The sequence below is a fragment of the Danio aesculapii genome, chromosome 2 (assembly GCF_903798145.1).
Source record: "Danio aesculapii chromosome 2, fDanAes4.1, whole genome shotgun sequence".
Lineage (NCBI taxonomy): Eukaryota > Metazoa > Chordata > Actinopteri > Cypriniformes > Danionidae > Danio > Danio aesculapii.
This window is the reverse complement of record NC_079436.1, coordinates 6,846,608-6,869,778: the sequence shown is the minus strand read 5'-3', so window position 1 is coordinate 6,869,778 and position 23,171 is coordinate 6,846,608. Positions and strand designations below refer to the sequence as shown.

Here is a 23,171-nt window from a genome sequence, read left to right as displayed (position 1 = left end):
ACTGTTAGAGAAATAACAGCGAGAGAATTGAAAGTTTGTGAACCCTTATTTTTTCTCAAACATCAGACTTCAAACTACATAAATAGTACAAATAATATTTTTAAAACATTTTACTTTTTACTATTTGTCAACTACCCATATCTGATTGTAATTAAAAGAAAGTTAATGATTTCATTTTAAAATTATTATTATTATTTATTATTATTATTTATTTTTTTATTATTATTTACCAATTATTATTTATTATTATATTATTATTTATTTTTTATTATTATTTAGCAATTATTATTTATTATTATTTATTATTATATTATTATTATTATTTATTTTTTAATTATTATTTATTATTATTTATTATTATATTATTATTATTTATTTTTTTATTATTATTTAGCAATTATTATTTATTATTATATTATTTTTTATTTTTTTATTATTATTTAGCAATTATTATTTATTATTATTTATTATTATATTATTTTTTATTTTTTTATTATTATTAGAAATTATTATTTATTATTATTTATTATTATATTATTATTTATTTTTTTATTATTATTTAGCAATTATTATTTATTATTATTTATTATTATATTATTATTATTTTTTTTTTATTATTATTTAGCAATTATTATTTATTATTATTTATTATTATATTATTTTTTTTTTTTTAGGTAATCTGACATTTGTATTAAGCTAATGCACATAAAGGAACAGCTTTCCAGCTCCTAAGCTAAATATACTATAAAATATTACATTTTTCCCCATTAAAAATCATTTCATTGATACAGTATGTGATGTGGTGGGCTGAATTTACATTTGTGTGCCAGTTAATTTATGCTTTGAATGAAGAGATAGAAATGATTATTATCTTTAAATGACTGCTCAAAGCGTAGCAAATCTTTTTAATGAAATGTCTCACTAAAATCACGGCTAGAAATCTTGCATGCCTTTTAAGATGGATTTTTAAAGTCTTTTCCAAAGTTTTCCACTATAATATAGTCACTCACTATAATATATTTAGGGGCGACACAGTGGGTAGCGCTGTCACTTCAAGGCAAGAAGGTCACTGGTTCGAGCCCCGGCTGTGTCAGTTGGCATTTCTGTGTGGAGTTTGCATGTTCTCCCCGTGTTGGTGTGGGTTTCCTCCGGGTACTCTGGTTTCCCCCACAGTCCAAAGACATGGTATAGCTGAGTTTAATGAGCTGAATTAGCTGTAGTGTATGCTTTGTGTGAATGCAAGAGTGTGTGGGTGTTTCCCAATGCTGGGTGGCAGCTAGAAGGACATCTGCTGCATAAAACATATGCTGGATAAGTTGGCGGTTCATTCTATTGGGGCGACCCCTGAGTAATAAAGGAACTAGGCCTATGCTAACTAGTCACTAGTTTGAATGACTACTACTACTACAATATGACAATCTTATTGAATGTATTAAAAACAGACATTATTTTATGTTTCACACTAGAGTAAAATCATTTGAAACAATATGTGGGTGAGTTAACTGTGAAATAATTAGCATTTTGGAGTAAATGAATCCTAAAAAGACCTAATTTTAAGAGAGATCAAATCTTTTTGCTAACAGTTAGCCCTTAAAGTAGTAACACAAATTCACAGATTTCTTTCAACAAATTTTGAAACAATAGATTTAATACTATTTTACTAGTTGTAAGATTCTAGTATTCAACTTAAAGTGCAATTTACAGGCTCAACTACGTTTATTAGTTTAACTAAGTTTGATTAATTAGGTAAATCATTTGACAACAGTGGTTTGTTCTGTAACCAATCAAAAATAAAAAAGGAGGCTTGATAATTTTGACCTTAAAATCATTTAAAAAAAAAATGTAAATGTTTTTATTGTAGCCAAACTAAACTTAAAAAGACTTTCTGCAAAAGAATATATATATAATAGAAAATACTGTCAACAGGGCTAATAATTTGGCCTTCAAAGTATAAATCAGATGCCCACCAGTAGGGCTGGGCGATATGGCAAAAATGCAAACTTGATTTTTTTTCCATATTGAACAATGACCATAGATTTCCATATAAGTTGTTAATGCTTCCAGCTTTAAAAGTTATTATCCCAACAATGACTGATGGCACAAAATTAGACGGTTCATTAAATTACTATTGAAAATATTGTTTATTAACAAATACAGACTACACATTTGGCCTTAAATTAAAACAAATAGTAAAATACATTTTAAGACTAGACTAATGTGTTTCAGGTCTGGCCTTACGAGTAAATTAAATGTGCAAAACATAAACAAAAATAATATACACTACAACTTCCAGAAATTCCAAACACATTGTAAAATTTGAAGGAATTTTGGGTGATCCTTTTTTAGGTGACGGAATATGTTGGTTGTGTTGCCAGACTTGGTTTTCACAAACCACGGACATACTTTTTTCACACTGTTTTTTTTTCCAGTCAAATAAACATAGCAAGGCTAGTTACTCTAATCAATCGCTCCATGGAAAATAAGCATATTTAAAGCTCCGCTGTAAATTTTTTTAAAAGTCTTTTTAAAGTCTTTCTTTTCCAAAGTTTTCCACTATAATATAGTCACTCACTATAATATATTTAGGGGCGACACAGTGGGTAGCGCTGTCACTTTAAGGCAAGAAGGTCACTGGTTCGAGCCCCGGCTGTGTCAGTTGGTATTTCTGTGTGGAGTTTGCATGTTCTCCCCGTGTTGGTGTGGGTTTCCTTCGGGTACTCTGCTTTCCCCCACAGTCCAAAGACGTGGTATAGCTGAGTTTAATGAGCTGAATTAGCTGTAGTGTATGTTTTGTGTGAATGCAAGAGTGTGTGGGTGTTTCTCAATGCTGGGTTGCGGCTACTGCTTATATTACAAACCTCTATCAACATTTTTAATACAAGTCATAATTTTAAAGATTATGACTTGAGAATCTGATTTTACCTCAGCACTGCACTTTTCATTTTCTCTGTCTAACTCGTGGTGAGTTCAGGTAAGCAAGTATTTTGAATTGAACTCCACAGTTTAGCGAATAGTGTCAAACTGGCTCAAAAATATCAGTGTAGGCTTTGCTAAATGGCTGGTCAAATGTTGGTATTTTTTAAAGAAGCTACCCTGCAGGCACAGTACGTCAACATGACGTCATATTGACATTGTACGCCAACGTTCCCCAACGTCATGGGGACATTGGATTTTGGTTGGAAATGAAAATTCCAAACGTCAGGCCGATGTCAACGTCCAACCTGAAATCAACCAAATATCAACGTCTAATCATGTTACACCTTGACGTTGTGTGGATGTTACCACTATGACATCTATCAGACGGATTTTTGTCACTTTCCAACACAACCTAAAATCAACCAAATATCAACGTAATTTGACGTCATTATTGGACATCAAAATAACGTCCTTAGACGCTGGCTAGACATCGAATTTTGGTCACCTGATGTCATGATCTAAATCTAACTTAATAATACTAACGTCTTATGATGTTGTGTGCCTGCTGAGTACAAACAGACGTGCATTTTGGGGTTGCAGTGATGAAAGACAACAAATCGCATATATGTTGATCTCAAGGGCAACTGATCTCAAGGGCATATTGTGGAATGACAGTTCAAAGATTCATCAGGCTCAGATCGTAAAAATGTTCATTTTCACATAGGAACTGTACAGCAATTGACCTGAAGCCCAGTGGACATACTGTAGAGTGTCTCTTCTAAAGGTGAGATATTGACCATCTTTAGTTTGTGTTTCACAACCTTCAACCCCCCTATTTTTTGCACAAATGGTTTCATTTTCCTTCGTCTTAGTCCCTTATTAATCAGGGGTCGCCACTGTGGAATGAACCGCCAAATTTATATTTTACATAGCGGATGCCCTACCAGCTGCAACCCAGTACTGGGAAACACCCATACACTCTCAGACACACTCATACACTATGGTCAATTTAGTTCATTCAATTCACCTATACCGAATGTCTTTGGACTTAGGGGGAAACCGGAGCACCTATAGGAAACCCACACCAGCGCAGGGAGAACATGCATCCCCACACAGAAATGCCAACTAGCCCAGCCAGGACTCAAATCAGTGACCTTCTTTCTGTGAGGCGACAGTGCTAGCCACTGAGCCACCGTGTTGCCCTAAACATAGTTGTTTAGGCTAAAACTATGCTTAATTTGGGCTGTCAATGAAAATCTAGTCAGTCTTTACATGTGTAGTGACTAGCTATGTTGCCATCCAACTTAAACTTGAGTGCAAAACTGGAATATCGCATTAAACATTTGTGAATCAAACACTGTTTCTATCTTATGGGTCAAAGAAAGCAAAAGCATCACTTCCTGCTAAACTGGAGCCAAATATCAAGACAAAAATGGAATCTGCCATGGTAGAAAGCCACTGTGGGCCTTTTCCCTTCTATAATAAATGACTTCAGAAGATGAAGAAGAAAAGCAAGGAATGCACTTTGGCTTTCAGGGGTGTGAGACCACTTTTGTGAACCAGGAGGATTTCCGGGTATTTTCAAATCAGAATCCTTTCAAGCTAATTTGCTGTCGTTGTAGCATTCATTGAAAAATCTCTGAACTAGTGCAGCCAAGCACTCAGTTTAAATACATTTTACAGGCAGTGATACATATAGGTGGGACAAACCTAAACAAAGCATGCAAATGAAGTGCTGCAGTCAACTATGTAAACAGCATTTACCCAGCCCTTATCTCATCAGCATAATAATGCCTATTCACACGTACAGATGTTTCTTCTTTTGAGACTTCGCCCCTAGCTCAGCCACTGACCACTCAGCTAAAGACAAGGCGCAGTCGTTAGGGCCCTACCTTTAGTTTTTGCATCACTTTGGCTCTGCCCATGCTCAGGAAAGAAATAAGTTTTAATTAGGGCTTAATTTGTGCCAGAACACGACGGATCCGGCACCTCTGAAATCAGATCCGGCACCTCATTTTACTGCCCCCCCCCTCAACCGCCCTTCTCCCCTGTCCGCTGTTCACTTTCCCTTTCTTCCGCGACTCCCCAACCTTCTTCACTATCATCCACGACAACCCTGCGCTCTTCTTTTGTCCTCCGTCCGCTACACCCCTCCACCATCCAACAACCCCCCCTCCCCTTTCTCTCCATTTTGTGCGTGACACCTCTCCATCCTCAGGTAACATGCTGAATCCATTACACCCCGATCTGTTCCGGGACCTCGCCAATTCACAAATTAAGCACTGGTTTTAATGTTACTTACACCTGGGCTGCTATAGTTTTTAAAACCCAAATATAAAGTTTCAGTTATATAAATATCACTGTTGATATGAAACTAGGTTCCTGGGCACCATCATCTCTCAGGATCTGAAGTGGGACATTCACACAGACTCTATTGTGGAGAAAGCCCAGCAGAGACTGTACTTCCTTCATCAGCTGAGGAAGCTCAACCTGCCACAGGAGCTGCTCGTACAGTTCTACTCAGCTGTCATCCAATCCATCCTCTGCACTTCAATCACCGTCTGGTTCGCCTCAGCTGCCAAAACCGACCTCCGTAGACTACAGCGAATAGTGCGGACTGCTGAACGAATCACTGGCACAACCCTTCCTACACTTCAAGAACTGTACTCTTCCAGAGTGAGTAAAAGGGCTCGCAAAATCACTCTGGATGCCTCACACCCAGCACACTACCTGTCTGGTCGGCGCTTCAGAGCACCAAGCACAAAAACAGCCAGACACAGGAAAAGTTTCTTTCCTCAGGCTGTCTACCTTATGAACAGTTAAATATTCCCCTTCTGTGCAATAATATGTGCAATACTCTATCATACGCACTTGTACACAGCACCTTATATCAATATACAATGCAATACCTTTTACATTCGCACTTGTACACAGCACCTTATAACCTGTATATTTATAACAATCTGTACATACAACTCAACATCCCGGTTTCTTGACTAACCGCATCTGTTTAATGTTTATCTTTTTTATTGTTTATCATATTTATTTTGTGTTGTCACTTGTCACTTTATGTACACTGGAAGCTTCTGAAGCCAAAACAAATTCCTTGTGTGTGTGAAGCACACTTGGCATTAAACTGATTCTGATTCTGAGATTATATAAATTTACATTTCTACATAACTCTTTGGGAACATGGACACTTAAGACAGTTTTGGGAGGTAACAACACTGAACCGCTTTGATGATGGACTTTAGCTAAGGGATTTTAGAATCATCAAAACCACACTTCAGATGTTTTACATTGTGGTCGGTTTGTCCTTTAATGGCATCCAATCATTCCAATTTTTATCATCACACGATCTGTTCAAACAAAATCATATGATTTTATTGATGTACATTCTTTATTCAGTAAATGTGTTTCCATCGTAGTTTATGTGCATTTTTTCTTATCGAATAAAAAGTTTATCCTACTCGTGAGTTTTTCAGAATGTATGCATTAAGCCTTCTTTTATGCGATCTTCCAAACTGTGCTTTAAAATAGGTTGATGGCAACAGCTCTTAATTTCTGTCTATCTTATGCCTACTCTATTCCTGGACTATTGTTATACACAAAATTGCTTAATGGGTATGAGCTCACGGAGCTGTCTCAACCACAGCAAGAGCTGAAGTAAACAGGAAGTGTTTGTCCAAACTCATTAACAGATCATCTGAGTATTATGCTGTAACCTCTATGTATCTGAGCTTTAACACATGCACCAACCTTATGGAAAACGTCTCTGTGTTGGTAGTGAGTGACCACAGGGTTGATCAGGCTGCAGAATCCGTCTACTCTACGGCGAGTATCTCTGTCTCGGGCTTCTTTACTGTGCAGGCTGCAGGTGGCCCTCTGCTGTAGCCGTCGACTCATGATGTCTGCAGAACATTCCAGTAGCAGAACTATGTCCGGCTGGCCCATCTGAAACGCACACACATACACACAAGCAGATCTGTCAGATCTTGTGCAGTGACACAGTTACAGTGATTGAAGGTGTTAGAAGAGAAGCGAAGACATTTTTTTTTTATTCAAAAACACAATTATGTAAATCATTATGTAAAGCATCGACTTAAAGGGCACCTATTTTACCCCTTTTACTAGATTTAAGAGAAGTCGTTTGTGTCTCCAGAATGTGTCTGTTAAGTTTCAGCTCAAAACACCCATCAGATTATTTATTATACCTTTCAGAACACTGGAATTTTCCTAAAGGCCTGTGCCTTTAATGCTAGTTCTCCCCACCCACCGTTACCACGTGACAATCAGAGTGTCTCTGGCACCGGCTGCATCAGATAAACAGCACAGTGACAGACACGAAGGAAGCAGAGCTCACATAACATTTCTGAGAAATACTACAGTAAGAACTTTCCCGATGATTATTTGATGTATTTGTTGTGGAGTTAAGTCAAGCCTTTCTGCAATGATGAGTCACACACAATGCTGTTACAAAGTTCACGCACACATACAGCGCACGTGTTTAACTCTGCACTGTTTTTGCACAGCAAATGTGACAGGATACACGTTAATATCCACTGCTGTATGGATATTCGTTATGTTAATGTACAAAATAAACTTGATTTAACGTCCACAAACAGGGATTGAAGCGTCTTGTTTTGTAATTGTGCTGACACGCAGCTGTGGTGATAAAGATGGTAAAATCGCTGTAATTTATTACAAACATGCACTGTTTTAAACTTGTAAAACTCATTCTTGATCACAATTAGATGATTATTGATGATCACAGAGGGCCGAACAGATCTTTTAATCCCAGCTGCTTTGCACACATCCTGTCTGTTGATTATACACATTACTATGTAAGACATGCTAATATGCGGCTGTCAATCAATTCGGTGGGCGGGGAAAATGCACTCCTACATCACGTTGAAGTGGGTAGCAGGGATTTGGATCCTATTTTAACATCAGAAAATGTAAAAAAGTAGATTTGTTGTCTTTATATCACTCTAATATGACTGTGGACACACTATAACTACACACAGTTCTGTCCAAACAGCTTACAAAAGATGGTTTTCATCATAGGTGGCCTTTAAAACCTTTCACTGAACACAAAATAAGATGTTTAACAGATTAGCTCAGGTGCTCCATTCCATACAATGAAAATAAATAGTGACAATGTCAAGCTCCAAAAGAATCAGTAAAACTCCTTAGTAAAAATAGGTCATATCACTTTTGTAGTATGTATACAAAAAAGGAATACATATTCAATCCAAGTCTTGAAACAAGACAATGCCTGTTTCTCAATTCCAAGAACGCAGAAAACGAACTTGCGGTCTTGTGAAGACCGGTCTTGCCAGGTGTCCTCAGAAGAATGAACTCGGGAGACCAGGAGGACAGAGAACGCATCCTTTTGAGAAATGAGATGCTGCGTTCTTCCTCATGGTCACGTGACCTTCACATGTTTTTAATGGAAAATTATTGAAACATTACAGCATTCATAAAACTATTTATTTATTTTTTCAAAATATATACTATGCATAAAGACTTCATAAATATACGTTGCACATAAATAAAACCGATTTTAATACAAGTTTCAGCAAACAAACACCCTTAATGTGTTTATTCCTTTATTAGGATGTCCATGGTAATGTTTATATTCACCAATTCATTTAGGGAAATTCCTGAGATAATTAAGTTATATCTCTGAACTTTAATAAAAAATCTATATAAAATGCTGCGCTTCCCACCTCCAGTCACAATGACTTCCGGGACTACTAGAGTGAGTTCACTGCTCAAGTCTGCATTGACGCATCCTCGATACCAAGAACACATCCGGGAACTTTCATGCATCCTCTGTTCTTGTGGTCTTGAGTATTGGAACTGAACTTTGGCAGCTGATAATGATGTTGCAGTAGAACACGAGGACGCAAGACCACTGAAGAATGCATATTGAGAAACAGCCACTCATTTAATGATGAACAGATTTAATTTTATCCAAATATAAACAATAATTAATCCACATGAATAAGAGCACAAGTTTAAAGGATTAGTTCACACAAAAATGAAAATTCTGTCAATATTTACTTACCCTCATGTCATTCCATTTCTCTGAGTCATTTGTTCATATTCAGAAAAACAAATTGAGATATGTTTGATAAAATCTGAGAACTCCATAGAGAGCCACAGTCCAGCAACTAGTTCAAAGTCCAGAAATGTAGCAAAAACCATTGTTAAAACAGACTTTTTGTCTTCAGTGGTTCTTTCATTCATTTATTTTCCTTCAGCTTTATCCCTTATTCATCAGAGGTTGCTACAACGGAATGAACCACCAACTATTCCGGCCTATGTTTTACACAGCCGCAACCCAGTACACCAACATACTCTCACATTCACACACTACGGCCAATTTAGTTAATCCAATTTACCTATAGTGCATGTCTTTGGACTGTAGGGGAAACCGGAGCACCGACGCAAACACAGCGAGAACATGCAGACTCCACAAAGAAATGATAACTGACCCAGCCGGAACTCGAACCAGTGCTAACCACTGAGCCACCGTGCCACCCTTTAGTGGTTCAATCAGAATATTATCAAGCTACAAGAATACTTTTGTTCACAAATAACAAAAATAATTACTTTATTCAACAGTTTTATCTCCTCAGTGTCAGTATATTGCGCACATGTGCACTGATGTGTTCCTGGATGCCCGTGTGTATTTGTTAAACAAAGAAGAGCACATCGCTCTCTTAGACGCACATCAGCATTTTCCTGAACAGTGATTTTTTAAGACCACTGCACATTATGAAGGACAAGGGAGCTCTCAGATTTCATCTAATACATCTTAATTTGTGCTTTGAAGATGAGCGAAGGTCTCAGGGGTTTGGAACGACATGAGGTTGAATAATGAATAACAGAATTTTCACTTTTATGGTGAATTAACCCTTTAAGCTAGTGTTTTAAACGGGTTTCTTTCATGCAATTGGACCAAGCGGCAACATCCCGCTCTCCCTCGTGAAGCTAATACAAAAGTAACTGAAACTGCAATTCATTTAAATTCTGCGAGGCTTGGCTCCATAATAGAGCACATTTCTATTGTTAAATTGGCCAACTTTTTGAGTGACAGTTGAGTGAAATTCTTATATATTTATATACCATCACTATAAATGTATTAGCATTATTTAAGATCATTTATCCTTTATAATTTTCTTTAGAGCTTGAATGCACTCCAGAATCTAACAGATTGATTAGCTGTAGGCTCTAGAACAGTCATCTGAAATGTTGTCATACAGTGTTATCCCTGGATTTCGTAATAGCGTTACATTTACTAACACAGACTATATTTGAAGTATTTGGATGTAATTTGTGTTTTCCTCCTGTAGAAAAACGTCATAAGACCAATGCTTAGTGGCTCAATGTATTACAACAGTGTTTTTAAAAGACTAAACACTTTAATGATTTAGTATACAAGCAAACACAAGTAGTCAGAACACAAACGACCTTAATAATGAAGTATTGGGCTTTTCTCCCAAAGAAATGCAAGCAGGCATCTCTAGCTCCACTCACGCTCTGTCTCTTTGCCCTTTTTTGGTTACCCCCGGTCAGTCTGGTATGGAAGCTGCTCTGTTGCTGAGCGTAAGGCAGTGCTGCGGGTGGTAAAAACTGCCTAACACATCATAGGTACCCCACTTTTAGCCATAGAGGACATTCAAAAGAAACACTGTCTGCGCCGAGCACGCAGTATTCTTAAGGACTCCTCTCACCCTGCTCACAGACTGTTTCCTGTCCTGCTTCCGGCAGGCGCTTCAGGCTCCCCTGGCCAAAAAACAAGCAGACTGAAAAACAGCTTTTTCTCCAGAGCTGTCTCCCTTTTGAACTCTGCCCCCCAGTGATTCTTTGCCCATCTCATACACTCCCACACTCTCCTCATAACTTATACTCCCCATAATCACTGCACTATTTAATATTTGCACATTTAAAAATTACACATTCATCGCACTACATTGCACTGATTCATTTGAATTGTACATACTCACTATACATATACATTTGTAATTAGGTTCATATCTATCTGCATGCCTCTGATTATTAATAGCAACCTGTACATATATTCATCTATTCTTAATCTGTTCATAGCTAATACAACCTGTATATAATGTTCATAGTACATCCATTTGTAAATATCACCATAGTTTTTCTATAATTCTAATTCTTTTTTTTGATATATCTAATCAGCACAGCGATGCGCGAACAAAATAATGATGGTTGGCCACGCCACTAGTAGCTTCATTTGCGCTTTTCAGGAAACTATGGGTGACGTCACGGATACTACGTCTATATCTTCTACGTCTACACTACCATTGTGATATCATTTTGGAAGAGCTGAAATCTCTTTTCATAATATTTCTTTTGTCATAAAACAAAGACATGAAGACATGAATAAACATTTAGACATTTATAACAATCCAATGACTGTTACAATGTTATGTATTATTTTAATTTATTCATTTTCTTTTCGGCTTAGTCCCTTTATTAATCTGGGGTCCCCACAGCAGAATGAACCACCAACGTATCCACCATATGTTTTTTTTCGCAGCGGATCCCCTTCCAGCTGCAACCCATCTCTGGGAAACATCCATACACACTCATACACTACGGACAATTTAGCCTACCCAATTCACCTATACTACGTGTGTTTGGACTGTGGGGGAAACCGGAGCACCCGGAGGAAACATGCAAACTCCACACAAACTCCACACACACTCCAACGCCAACTGACCCAGCTGAGGCTCGAACCAGCGACCTTCTTGCTGTGAGGCGACAGCACTACTTACTCCGCCACCGCATCACCCATTATGTATTATAATATTGTATTATTATATAATTTTTCTTTTCTTTCATATAGTCGTGAGTTGCAGACCACTGGGCTAGGTCACCCTTGATCTAATATCTCGATCTTAATGTATTTTTTTACCTTGTTAAATAATGATGAATGAATGAATTTGTAATTGGTCATTTCAGTCGTTGATTCCATTATTTTTCTGGAAAAGCACTGACCTTGGCTTCATATTCTTGCGCCTGCTTCTCATTCTTCGGGAAGCCTGTTACCAGGAAGCCCTTCCCCTGACGTACAGTAGATGACATGGCCTCACACAACAGATCCAGCAGCGTATCCTTAAACACACACACAGAAAAGAAAATCAGATAAACACTTTACGTACGAATTCAAAATCAATGAGAATGGCTGGATGCATAAAAACACAGAAACACATTCTAAAGAAATGTGAAGTCTGATGTCTGGTGACAACTAAAAGTAGTTCACAGCAAATGCTAATGACAGCCATGTTGCTAGGCAACACCACAGTAACATAAATCATTTGATTAAGTCTGGATATCTCTGAGCCATGTGCCAAACCACAGCAAACAAAACCCACGACAGAAAGAATCTGAGCTCTAAACGATTAAACAAGACAGCTGAGCTCATCTGACCTGCTATTAATGAATGAATACGTGTGGACTGAAGCGATTGCCTAATTAAATGTGTTCACAAATGTCTGATGGATTATGCTGTATAATTGTGTACTAGTTTCCATGAAAGATTTTTCACTTAGTGCTGAATCAAAATTAAACGGCTGTACCTGCACTTATATGCTCCACGGCAGTGAAAATTGCAGTATTGATTTTGATTTCTCATATTTGAATGCTAGATTTTGTGTTGAAGCTAAATCGAGGCGTGCTTCTTTATACTGATAGCATTACCTTCAGAAAAGTACATTAGCAACTTGTGATCGAGTGGAGAGTATTGAAAAATCATACTGAAGTAAAATCTACTATTCATCTCACAATGAAAATGCAGTGCGAGTAAAAATAAATGTAAAAGGTTGAAGGAAAATAGTATAGTAAAAATGACAATACAGATGTAAAATGTAAAAAGTTCTAACAGCTTAATGAAGTACAATTCTTGAAAAAACCTACTCAGTAATTTGAGTGTTTGTAATTTGTTACTTTGCATCGCTGCACCGTGTTGCCCACAGAATACTTTTCTTCTGAGCCCTCCAAATATCTAACAGCTCCTAGCATCTGTCCTTCAATAACTCCTAGAGATCCATTATTACATTATTATTAGACAATTATTTGAAAACTGCAGGCATGTGAGTTGGAAATAATCTATTTAGGACTGTGACAATTCTGATTTTGGTTTTAGACCTGTAGGACTCCACTTTTCCCATTGCTTAGATCTTCTCTCTACTTTACCTTGAAGCAGCATCATATATAATTATCTCTGAAACTTGAAGTATCTTTTAATGGTAAGATTCTCCAATTTTGTGTTATATATTAGAGCTCTGGCCAAAAACAAAACAATAACAACAACAAAACAATTCATTTGAGAACCTGATTTTACATTGATACAGCATTTTCAAATGCATTGATTCTGTGCTTAAATTTGAACAGCTAGGTTAGTCTTTAATCATACACTCAAATGCTCATGAGGAAAAGGATTTTCCGTGTTTGGCTGAGTCATGTAAATTGGCTTTTATGTCACAAGAATAATGTAAACATAGCTTTACCATTTGCTTTAACCTAATTTTAATAATTGTTTTAGGTTTGAGAGGTATTTGGAAGTAAATGCAGTATGACTGTTTGTAAAGGATACAATGCCATCTGTTGTTAAAAATTAAACTGAATCGATCTAAGAAAATCTCCACAACCACAGCTCAACTATACATTCTTATCAATAAAAGACAGTTAAATATTTAAAAACAACAACTAATTTCTAACTCTCTCTACCCAAAATGTAATGTGGACACAGATACTGTTCTCTGACAAGAAACTTGTTTGCAAAGGAATATGCTAATTTTGTCCAATAAAAGGATTCTACTAGCTGATTTTAAGCAACAACAACAGTATACAACTGTATTTAGTCCCATATTACCCCAGCTAACAATTTTACCCCTATTGAACAAAAATAACTTAAATCAGTCTAGGCTGGTTATAGCTGGTTAACCAGCCTAGTTTTAGAGGGGTTTTGGCCATTTCCAGGTTGGTTTCAGGCATTTCCAGCTAAAATGACCAGCTAAAACCAGCCTGATCAGCAAAGTCAGATAGGAAATGTCTGAAAACCAGCCTAGGCTGGCTTAAGCTGTTTTTTTCAGCAGGGACGTTATAAAACGTTCCTGCAATGTTTCTAGGGCTGCATGGTGGCACAGTGGGTAGCACATTCGCCTCACAGCAAGAAGATCGCTGGTTCGAGCCTCGGCTGGTTCAGTTGGCGTTTCTGTGTGGAGTTTGCATGTTCTCCCCGTGTTCACGTGGGTTTCCTCCAGGTGCTCGGGATTCCCCCACATGTCCAAAAACATGTGGTATAGGTGAATTGGGTAAGCTAAATTGTGCGTAGTGTATGTGTGCAAATGAGAGTGTATGGATGTGTCCCAGTGATTGGTTGCAGCTGGAAGGACATCCGCTGCGTAAAACATATGCTGAATAAGTTGGCGGTTCATTCCACTGTGACAACCAAAGATTAATAAAGGGACTACGTCTAAAAGAAAATGAACGAAAGTAATGTTTCCAATAAGTTATAACATTGTTTTGTTTGAACATTAATAGAACGTTCAAAATGTAGTTTTTTAGATATTGTATTAACATTATTGCTTGTAACGTTTTCAGAACATTTCATTCTCTTATTATATTCAGTGTCCATTTCCTTGATGAAAATTTTTCATCATAATTTTCGTGCCGAACAAGTTTCTACCGATAAAAACTAGATGAAAACGAAATAAAAATTAAGTAATGGTGATGAGAACTATAATAAAAATATACTGACATTTTCGTTGACTAATAAATACGAGACGAGAATGTTACTAAGGGAGGTATTTTGGTAAATATCCAATCAGAATTATTCTTGTGATCTGTGTGATGCATGACGCACACACACACACACACATTTGAAAAGTAACTGATCCACAGTAGACAGAACGCAAGACAAGAGTACACGGTAAATAAAAACACTTACTGTGCACTCACACATGCAACGTACATGTTTCAACCCAGCGCCAACTGAAACCGAAACCGACTAGACTGAGACGCTGAGAATAAAACAGCACGCTGCAGACAGAATAAACACAAACACCAGAATGAGAGCATGCATCCTGAGCATGGCCCAAGTGCAGCCAAGACGGCGCTCAAACAAAAAATGAAGACAAGAAAAGAATAAGAGTGCTCGACCCGAAAAAACATACAAGACACGAGAGGACTAGTGTCTGGACTCAAAACCTTAAAGGCCTTAAAACTAGACCAAAGTGGCAGAATCCCAACAGGAAAAGCTATATTCCATATTTTAATAAGAATGTTTCATTTAATTTTAAGTTAGAACATTTTGTGTAATAAATGTTTACAATATGTTAATTACATTACATTTAAATTAAACAAAATAAATTTTAGTCAATTAAATCTAGAGTAGATTTAGTTGACTAAAATCTTATCAAATTTATTCGACTAAAAATAAACTAAAACTAAAATGATATACAAATTTTTAATGGAATTTTAGTCAAAAGACAAAGATTAAAACTAAATTTCAATTTGCTGTAAAAATTAACACTGGTTATATTAAGATAGCAAGATAAGGAGACGCTCTGAAATTCCTGCTCCCCGTCAAGGACACCTGTTAGACTCTACACACACTTACACACACACACATACACAGCACATCACTCCCTACCCCATAACCAACGCCTTTGTGTGCTTTCACCCACTGGAGGGGGTAGGCGGGTCTGTGACCAGCGCCTCCATGGCTGCAGGACCAGATGGCTGCCCGCCCTTACCGGACTATATCCACACCCCCTGTTCAATGTTATGTCTTGTCGGTGTGTTTTTTTTGTGCTAGATTGCTGGGGCTTTTTCTTTCTCCCTGATCTCACATTGCTCTAACTCAAGAGCAAGGTGAGAGGGAGTTTTTTTTGCCTCTCTCTCTTGAAATGTATCTTATTTCCTGTTCCACCTCCAGTGACCTGTCTTCCCCTGGAATTGTTATGTTTGCGTACGGTCGGGGGGGGGGTTCAATTTACTTGCATTTCGTTTCCTTGTACTTGTACATGTGTGATGACAATAAAGTTGAATCTAATCTAATCTAATTAATGTTTTAATAACGTTATTTAAAACGTCATTAAAACTTTTATCAAAAACACAATGGCAACGTTTTTAGCGCTTTCAGTGTTTCATTCATAACTTAATGGTAACATTTTTAATGCTTACGTTTTTAAAACATTCCCCCAACAACACATTGATAACGTTTTTTTAGAACGTTTATTAATTACCAATAAAATTTAAGCAAATGTTCCTCAAACAACTTTGATATAACCAAAGTTTCAAGAGTTCACACTTAGATAATGCTCGACTATGATAGCAGGTTTGGCATGCTGTCCCGGGAGAGAACCCTGAGCTCGGAGATAGATGAGCCCGAGGTTCCCGCCTGGTCAATGAGCATTAGGAGGGATACGAGATCAGGTGTTTCTCGAGTGCCCCCTTTTTCTATGTATGCGTTAAGTGCTTGTGACTGTATTACGATTCACTTATGTACATGTTTTTAGACTGGGAGGAAACCGGAGGACCCGGAGAAAACCCACACAAACACAGGGAGAACATGCAAACTCCACGCAGGGAGTGCCGACTGGCTCAATTAGAACTTGAACCTGTGGCCTTCTTACTGCGAGGCAGCAGTGCTAACCACTGAGCCACCGTGTTGCCTGATCATGAAAGAGGAGGAGGGAGAAGGGAAGGATGGGGGGGATTTCCAAAAACGAAGATAAGGAATGAAGTTTAGGCAGGATATTTATAGTAGTATTAGAATGATCTGATAGGCTAGCTAATGATTAGCAATGAGGATCAGCTGTAGTCAATCATATCACGTGTTCCTCTCGAAATTAGTTTGTGAAACTTCACTACGAGAACGTTTCCTTTTAGCAGGGACTTCCCCAAACTTCTTGTCCCATTCCCAAAAGTCAGTATTTATTACTAACCTGGCTATTGAATAAAGCCTCCTTCAAAGGTTAAAAGTAGACGTGTTACGAAACGGTGTGTCTATAGTGTGTGTTTGCCGCAAAAGCATTCAATTCAGTAAAGGAGAAGCCGGTCATTGTAATTTTTTCCAGTAATGGACTTTAACAAGATTGTGCACCTCGGGAAGCTGCTCTCCTCTTTCCAGAAGGTCTCGGAGAAAGCGTCCTCTCTCGCTGTGAGACTGCAGCTCACTGCACAGGATGTCCCCGGGACACAGCCGCTTCAAACTGTACCGCTCTTCTATCTTTTCTGACTGGAGAGCTTTCCCTGATCCTGGTCCACCTATATTCACAATGAGAAAATCGAAGAATCGAATTTTTAAAAAAGCAGTAAATTAAATGGATGACAGAAAATGCTGTAAACACTTGGGATAAGCGGCCAACTCTTCAGTAATTGACTGTCTTGGGAGATGTGAGATGGATTATCAGCATGTATTGTATATAGCCAATACTACACATATGTGTTGGCCTATCCTCGACCCCATCATCTGGCTGAACTCCCACAGGCTTTCATTAAGATTCTGTACACAGCTCAGGGCAGCCCTTATCTACAGCACAAGTCTACAGGCAGACTTCCCTAAGGCAAAATGCTTATGCACAGCAAACAATCAATAGTCTGATGGTGATGTCTTGGAAGCCATGTAAGAATGCTTCTGAACAGTCCAAGCATCAAACAAAAAGCAATGTTGTCTTTGTCTTGTATATTTGACTGTATATCTGATTGTCTGTTAATGTTGTTGTTTTGATTGTGCATCTATAAATCACTACAAGACCAGTATTGCTTTTAGTGATGATACCAGTACTGATAAATGTATCAAAGTTTTCATTACATTTGTAAGTCATCATTTTTACCTTCTTATAGCGTGTGCCTACATTACTTAAAGGGTTAGTTCAGCCAAACCCCAAACACAAATTAAGATATTCAGGTATTTGACACTGCACAGTGATCATGAACTTGCTCAATGGACCCTTTTCACATTTTTTTTGGGTTTCTCCAGCCTGATCTCACGAGAAAACGTAAGTATTTTACGTTTTGACAGTTTAGTGGCTAATTCGTACGTTCAGTCGTACAAAATTGTACGATTTTAAAAAGGAGGCGTGGCATCTAACCCCACCCCTAAACCCAACCGTCATTGGCGGATGAGCAAATCGCACTAAATTGTACGAATTAGATCGTACAAATTCGTACGAATTAGCCACTAAATCAAAAAAAGTTACGAATTGCCATGAGATTGTGTTGGTTTCTCAGAAGCAGAAGTCAAAATAGTTGGGTAAACTTAGAGCGTATTGGATTGGAGAGTACAACAAATTGTTTTTTACAACCTTATTAGCTGAAATAATAAAAGGAAAACGCCAAGATGGTGTTATCAAGACTTTCAGAAAAAAGGAAATAAATAGTGTGAGACTGATGACGGCAGCCCGAAGAGAGAACAACTTCAGATTGACTGTCCTGTCCCATAGACGCTGCATTAGAAACACCTCGCATATGCGGTAATTTGTTTTTTGTCATACATACATACATAAACATATAAATGTTCATATATTTTTAAAAATCCAAATCTAAAATTTTTTAAACGAGTGGTCCAGAGTGTATTTTTAAGGCTTGGTTGTGTTTATAAGATGCAAAGCAATGTGTGCTTATGCTTCATTAGTAGAAAATCCCGTTATTTTTTTCATATATCCTTGAATATATACAGCTACTCAGACCCCCTAGTTTTTCGTGATTTCGCGATCGCTGATTCCAACGCAAAAACAACAAAAAGTTGCAAATCTTTGAAATCCTGCAAAATCCGTAATTAAACGCAAAATAAACGCAAAAAAATGTAAATAATCTGATAAAACATCCTATTAATAATCCAAACCATAGAATCAAATTATATTTATTTCAGTTTGCATTTAATTGTTCTACATGACTTATAGACGTTGCATAAGCAGCACACGTAATGCGACTGTCTCTCGAAATCATTACATTACATGGAATGGGGGACGAGGGGAGTTTCCAACTTGTGGAGTAAGCAGACGTCGATGATGCGCGAGTGATTTACATGTGAAGTCATAGAAAAGATGAGATATAGACATCTTGTGGTGCGTTTTGGGCGTTTTGTGCGTTTGACGCGCTTTAGACTACAAAAGAAAGTTGGAGCAAACGGAGCAATGAAACAAACAGGTGGAGATGAGAGTTTTCGTTGAACTCTTTTCCTGCAGTTAACGAGAGAAAACGCTTCCCTGGCATTGACAAGCCATTCATGTTTTAGGTGTATTATGGTAGGGGAAGCCCTAACTATGTGTGACATGATGTCAGATGCTCCAAGGAGTGAAATCTGAGAGAAAGTAATATCATGGATAAAAATAAGAGTAATACAACCTTCCTTTGGCTTAATCCCTACCGATTTAGATCTTATATTGTCAAGAGACCAAAATAAGGAAGCTTTATTTTTATGATTTTGTCACCTTAGAATTATAAGGTTCTATCTGACATTTTTGTCATAATTGAGTTATTGACATTCTTATTAATTGACAACTTATTTACATTATGGGATGTTTTTTTTATAAATTGTTTACATTTTAAGACTTTTTATTTAAAAAACAAATGTTACGTACCTACTGTTTGCTATGGAATGCAAAAACTTTGAAGCTCAATATTTCAAAATCATTCAGAACGCAGATAGAACCTCGTAATTCCAAGGTGACGATTTGTGTCATTGTCATTGTTTCAGATTGCACACCTAACATAGTAGGCTACATAATATGGTAAATATGTATAACTCTTTACATTTATATATCATTTTTAATAGCAAAATTGTCCACAAATTACTGGGAATTCCCGCCACAAAATCAGTTATTTTTTACGAAAGCTCACCCTCAGGAGGCTCTGATTGGTCAGCTAACATTAGTAACGTTTGTACTTAAAGAGTTCATATTGGTACCTCAAAAGTATAAAATAGTGGCTAAAATTTTTAAAAGGAACAATTTTGTACTTTTTAGGTACTAATATGTACCCTCAAGGTATTAATATGGAACTTTTAGGTACAAATTTGTACCTTTAGAAAAAGTACCACCCCAGTGACAGCTCACGTACCTTTATTTCTAAGAGTGTAGAGTGTAATGCACTCATTCTATCAGTCTTATCTTAACAGTCTTTTCCATCTGACTATCGACAAGCACATCTAAAATAACATTATAGGTATAACACAGGACACTGGACAGGAACTCTAATCGCATCCACCAGGTTAATTTCAAACAGCAGCCAAATTGATTTCTTCAAGTTGATTTTTCTCCTCAAAGAGATCGTAAAGCTTGGCTTTTAGTTCACTTGACTACACCACAGTAGGCTAGTGCTTTTGAACTCACATGAAGGGAGGAAATCCCCTAGCATGCAAAGACTCATACCATCTTGACCGTCTGCTTTCCATCTATCCAGAGCATGAGTCATTTTTAGATAAAGACTGCCAACAGTTTCAATTAGGAACCTTATTAGGACACTTCAGAAGATTTCACCTGCTACTAATTTCAGAGTTCATGCTGCTGTGTGTGCATCTGTGCCACAAAAGATACTTTGTAGGTCTTGTTATGTGTGATCTAAGCTGTGATGAATGTGCTTTGCATCACAACACTGTGCTTTCTGACTTCCTGTTCGGGGAGGGGAAAGTGTTGGCAAAGTAATACATTGCATACAATCTTTTTTTATATAATAAAGTTTTATCAACATACCGATCACAAAGATGACCTTTGACTTCTTGGTCTCCATGGGAAAACCTGGTGGTTTTATTGGGAACAAAAAAAAAGTAAATATATATTATAATCAGATATATTGTACAGCTTTGTCATGTCATGAAGTCCAATCAAAAACAAAACACTTTAATTGAATGGTTAACAATATATAGGCCCACAAAGAATCTGCACCACATAAATATTAATACATTTCCACAAATATCTGAGTCATTTATTTACTTATGTAAATATTCATTCATTCATCATCCTTGAGCTTAGTCCCTGATTTATGAGGGGCCGCCACAGCGGAATGACCACCTTATGTAAATAATTTTAAATGTATCTATTCCGTTTTTGTATTAATTTCACTACCATGATGGAATAATATGTACATATTTGGATAATGTATGTACAATAGAATTTGTCAACTAATATTGTCTGTCTCTTAGTGGATGTATTGGATGAAAGACCTGCTTTGTTTACAAACAAGTGGTTCAAATTAGATTTGCATTGTAAACCTAAATTAAAGTTTATTTATATATATATATATATATATATATATATATATATATATATATATATATAGTTTGTAAAATTCAAGTGTAATAATTCTCTCAAATTCATATACAGTAAATGATTTTGTTTGTACCAGAGCATACTTTTTCACTTTAATTTCTCCCACCAAATACTAAAATATTACATACTAATATAATATTTATATATATATATATAATTATATAATTATCATACTAATATTTATGTTTCACAGCTAAAATTTTGCCAACTATTGCTAACTTAACTATTTTAAATTTGAAAGATTTGAAAATATTAAAAGTCCACAAAAAATCAATTTTTGGATGAATCAATGTTGATATTTGAAAGCACCAAACCAGACAACACTATAATCGAACCCGACCTCACCCCGTTTTGAGATCTCTGCTATAGTTACTTCACACCTTACTGCTGATATGGGTGTAAGCATGTTTTAGGACTCAGCCCGACACTATGGTCAAAAGGATTTTTAAAAATATTTTGCACCATAAATTGTGTATTCTGTCCTTTTTTTTAGCAGAACATTATTTAAAATAACAGAGCTTATTTTGGGAAATAGGCTCATTTCAAGTCCCCTAGAATTAAACTTTGGGGGGGTTACCATTTTTAAATCTATTCAAACCAATCTCAGGGTCTGGCTGGAGCACTTTTAGCTTAGCTTAGCATAAATCATTGAATCGGATTGGACCATTAGCATCTTGATAATTTTCCTGTTTAAAGATTGACTCTTCTGTAGTTACATCATGTACTAAGGTTGACAAAAAATTAAAACTGGAGTGTTCCTTTAAGATTAATGCCACTTTACAGAGATATAAAAACTCCTCCATGAACAACATAAGAAAAAATAAACCCACACACAAATACAGTGCATAAAGATAAATTGAAAGAGACTGCACTCACTTTCTCCAATCGCCTCTGCATATCCAGCCACCTCTTCATCATCCTGACACAGAGAGATACACATGAAAAAAACTCTTACTTTTATAAAGTTAATAGTCAAGTACAGGAAAACTGTAAATTAATAATTAAATATTTCTTCAGTGTTCCTCTGAATAATGTGAAAAACATTAATCGAAGATTATATTTCAAACAAACAAACAAACAGATGAGAGAAAGGAAGAAAAAAGTAAGTAGTAAGTATAAATAAATAAAAACTAGAAAGTATAAACAAGAAAAAGTAAAAATAAGAAAAAAGTATATTTTAAGAAATGTCACTGCCATGGGAGCTATCACAATCAATCAGTCAATCAATCAATTAAACAACCAACCAACCAACCAACCAACCAACCAGTCAGTCAGTCGATCGACCAGTCAGTCAGTCAGTCAGCCAATCAACCAACCAACCAGCCAGCCAGCCAGCCAGCCAGTCAGTCAGTCAGTCAGTCAGTCAGTCAGTCAGTCAGTCAGTCAGTCAGTCAGTCAGTCAGTCAACAAACCAATGAACCAACCAGCGAACCAACTAACCAGAGTCAATCGACAAGTCAGCCAGTCAACCAACCAGCCAGCCAGCCAGCCAATCAACCAACCAACCAACCAGCCAGCCAGCCAGCCAATCAACCAACCAACCAGCCAGCCAGCCAGCCGGCCGGCCGGTCGGTCGGTCGGTCGGTCGGTCGGTCTGTCAGTCAGTCAGTCAGTCAACAAATCAATGAACCAACCAGCGAACCAACTAACCAGTCAGTAAGTGAGGCAACCAAACAGTCGGTCGGTCGGTCGGTCAGCCAGCCAGCCAGCCGGCCAGCCAATCAATCCTTCAGTCAACGAACCAATCAACCAACCAACCAACCAACCAACCAGTCAGTCAGTCAACCAACCAGTCAGTCAACCAACCATCCAACCAGTCAGTCAGTCAGTCAAGCAAGCAAGCAAGCAACCAACCAACCAATGTCGGTCGGACAGTCGGTCAACCAGCCAGCCAGCCAGTCAGTCAGTCAATGAACCAATGAACCAACCAACGAA

At 37.2% G+C, this 23,171-nt stretch overlaps 1 protein-coding gene across 1 annotated transcript in view; it reads right to left on the bottom strand.

The window, feature by feature from the left end:
* ak5 (adenylate kinase 5) overlaps nt 1-23,171 on the bottom strand; it is a 224,670-nt gene that overhangs the window by 3,888 nt on the left and 197,611 nt on the right. The window contains exons 9-13 of the mRNA XM_056471784.1: nt 22,113-22,155; nt 20,661-20,705; nt 17,069-17,232; nt 11,956-12,072; nt 6,676-6,870 (exon numbers count right to left, since the gene is read on the bottom strand). Coding sequence (XP_056327759.1) covers nt 6,676-6,870; nt 11,956-12,072; nt 17,069-17,232; nt 20,661-20,705; nt 22,113-22,155 — 564 coding nt within the window. The remainder of the gene's footprint in view (nt 1-6,675; nt 6,871-11,955; nt 12,073-17,068; nt 17,233-20,660; nt 20,706-22,112; nt 22,156-23,171) is intronic.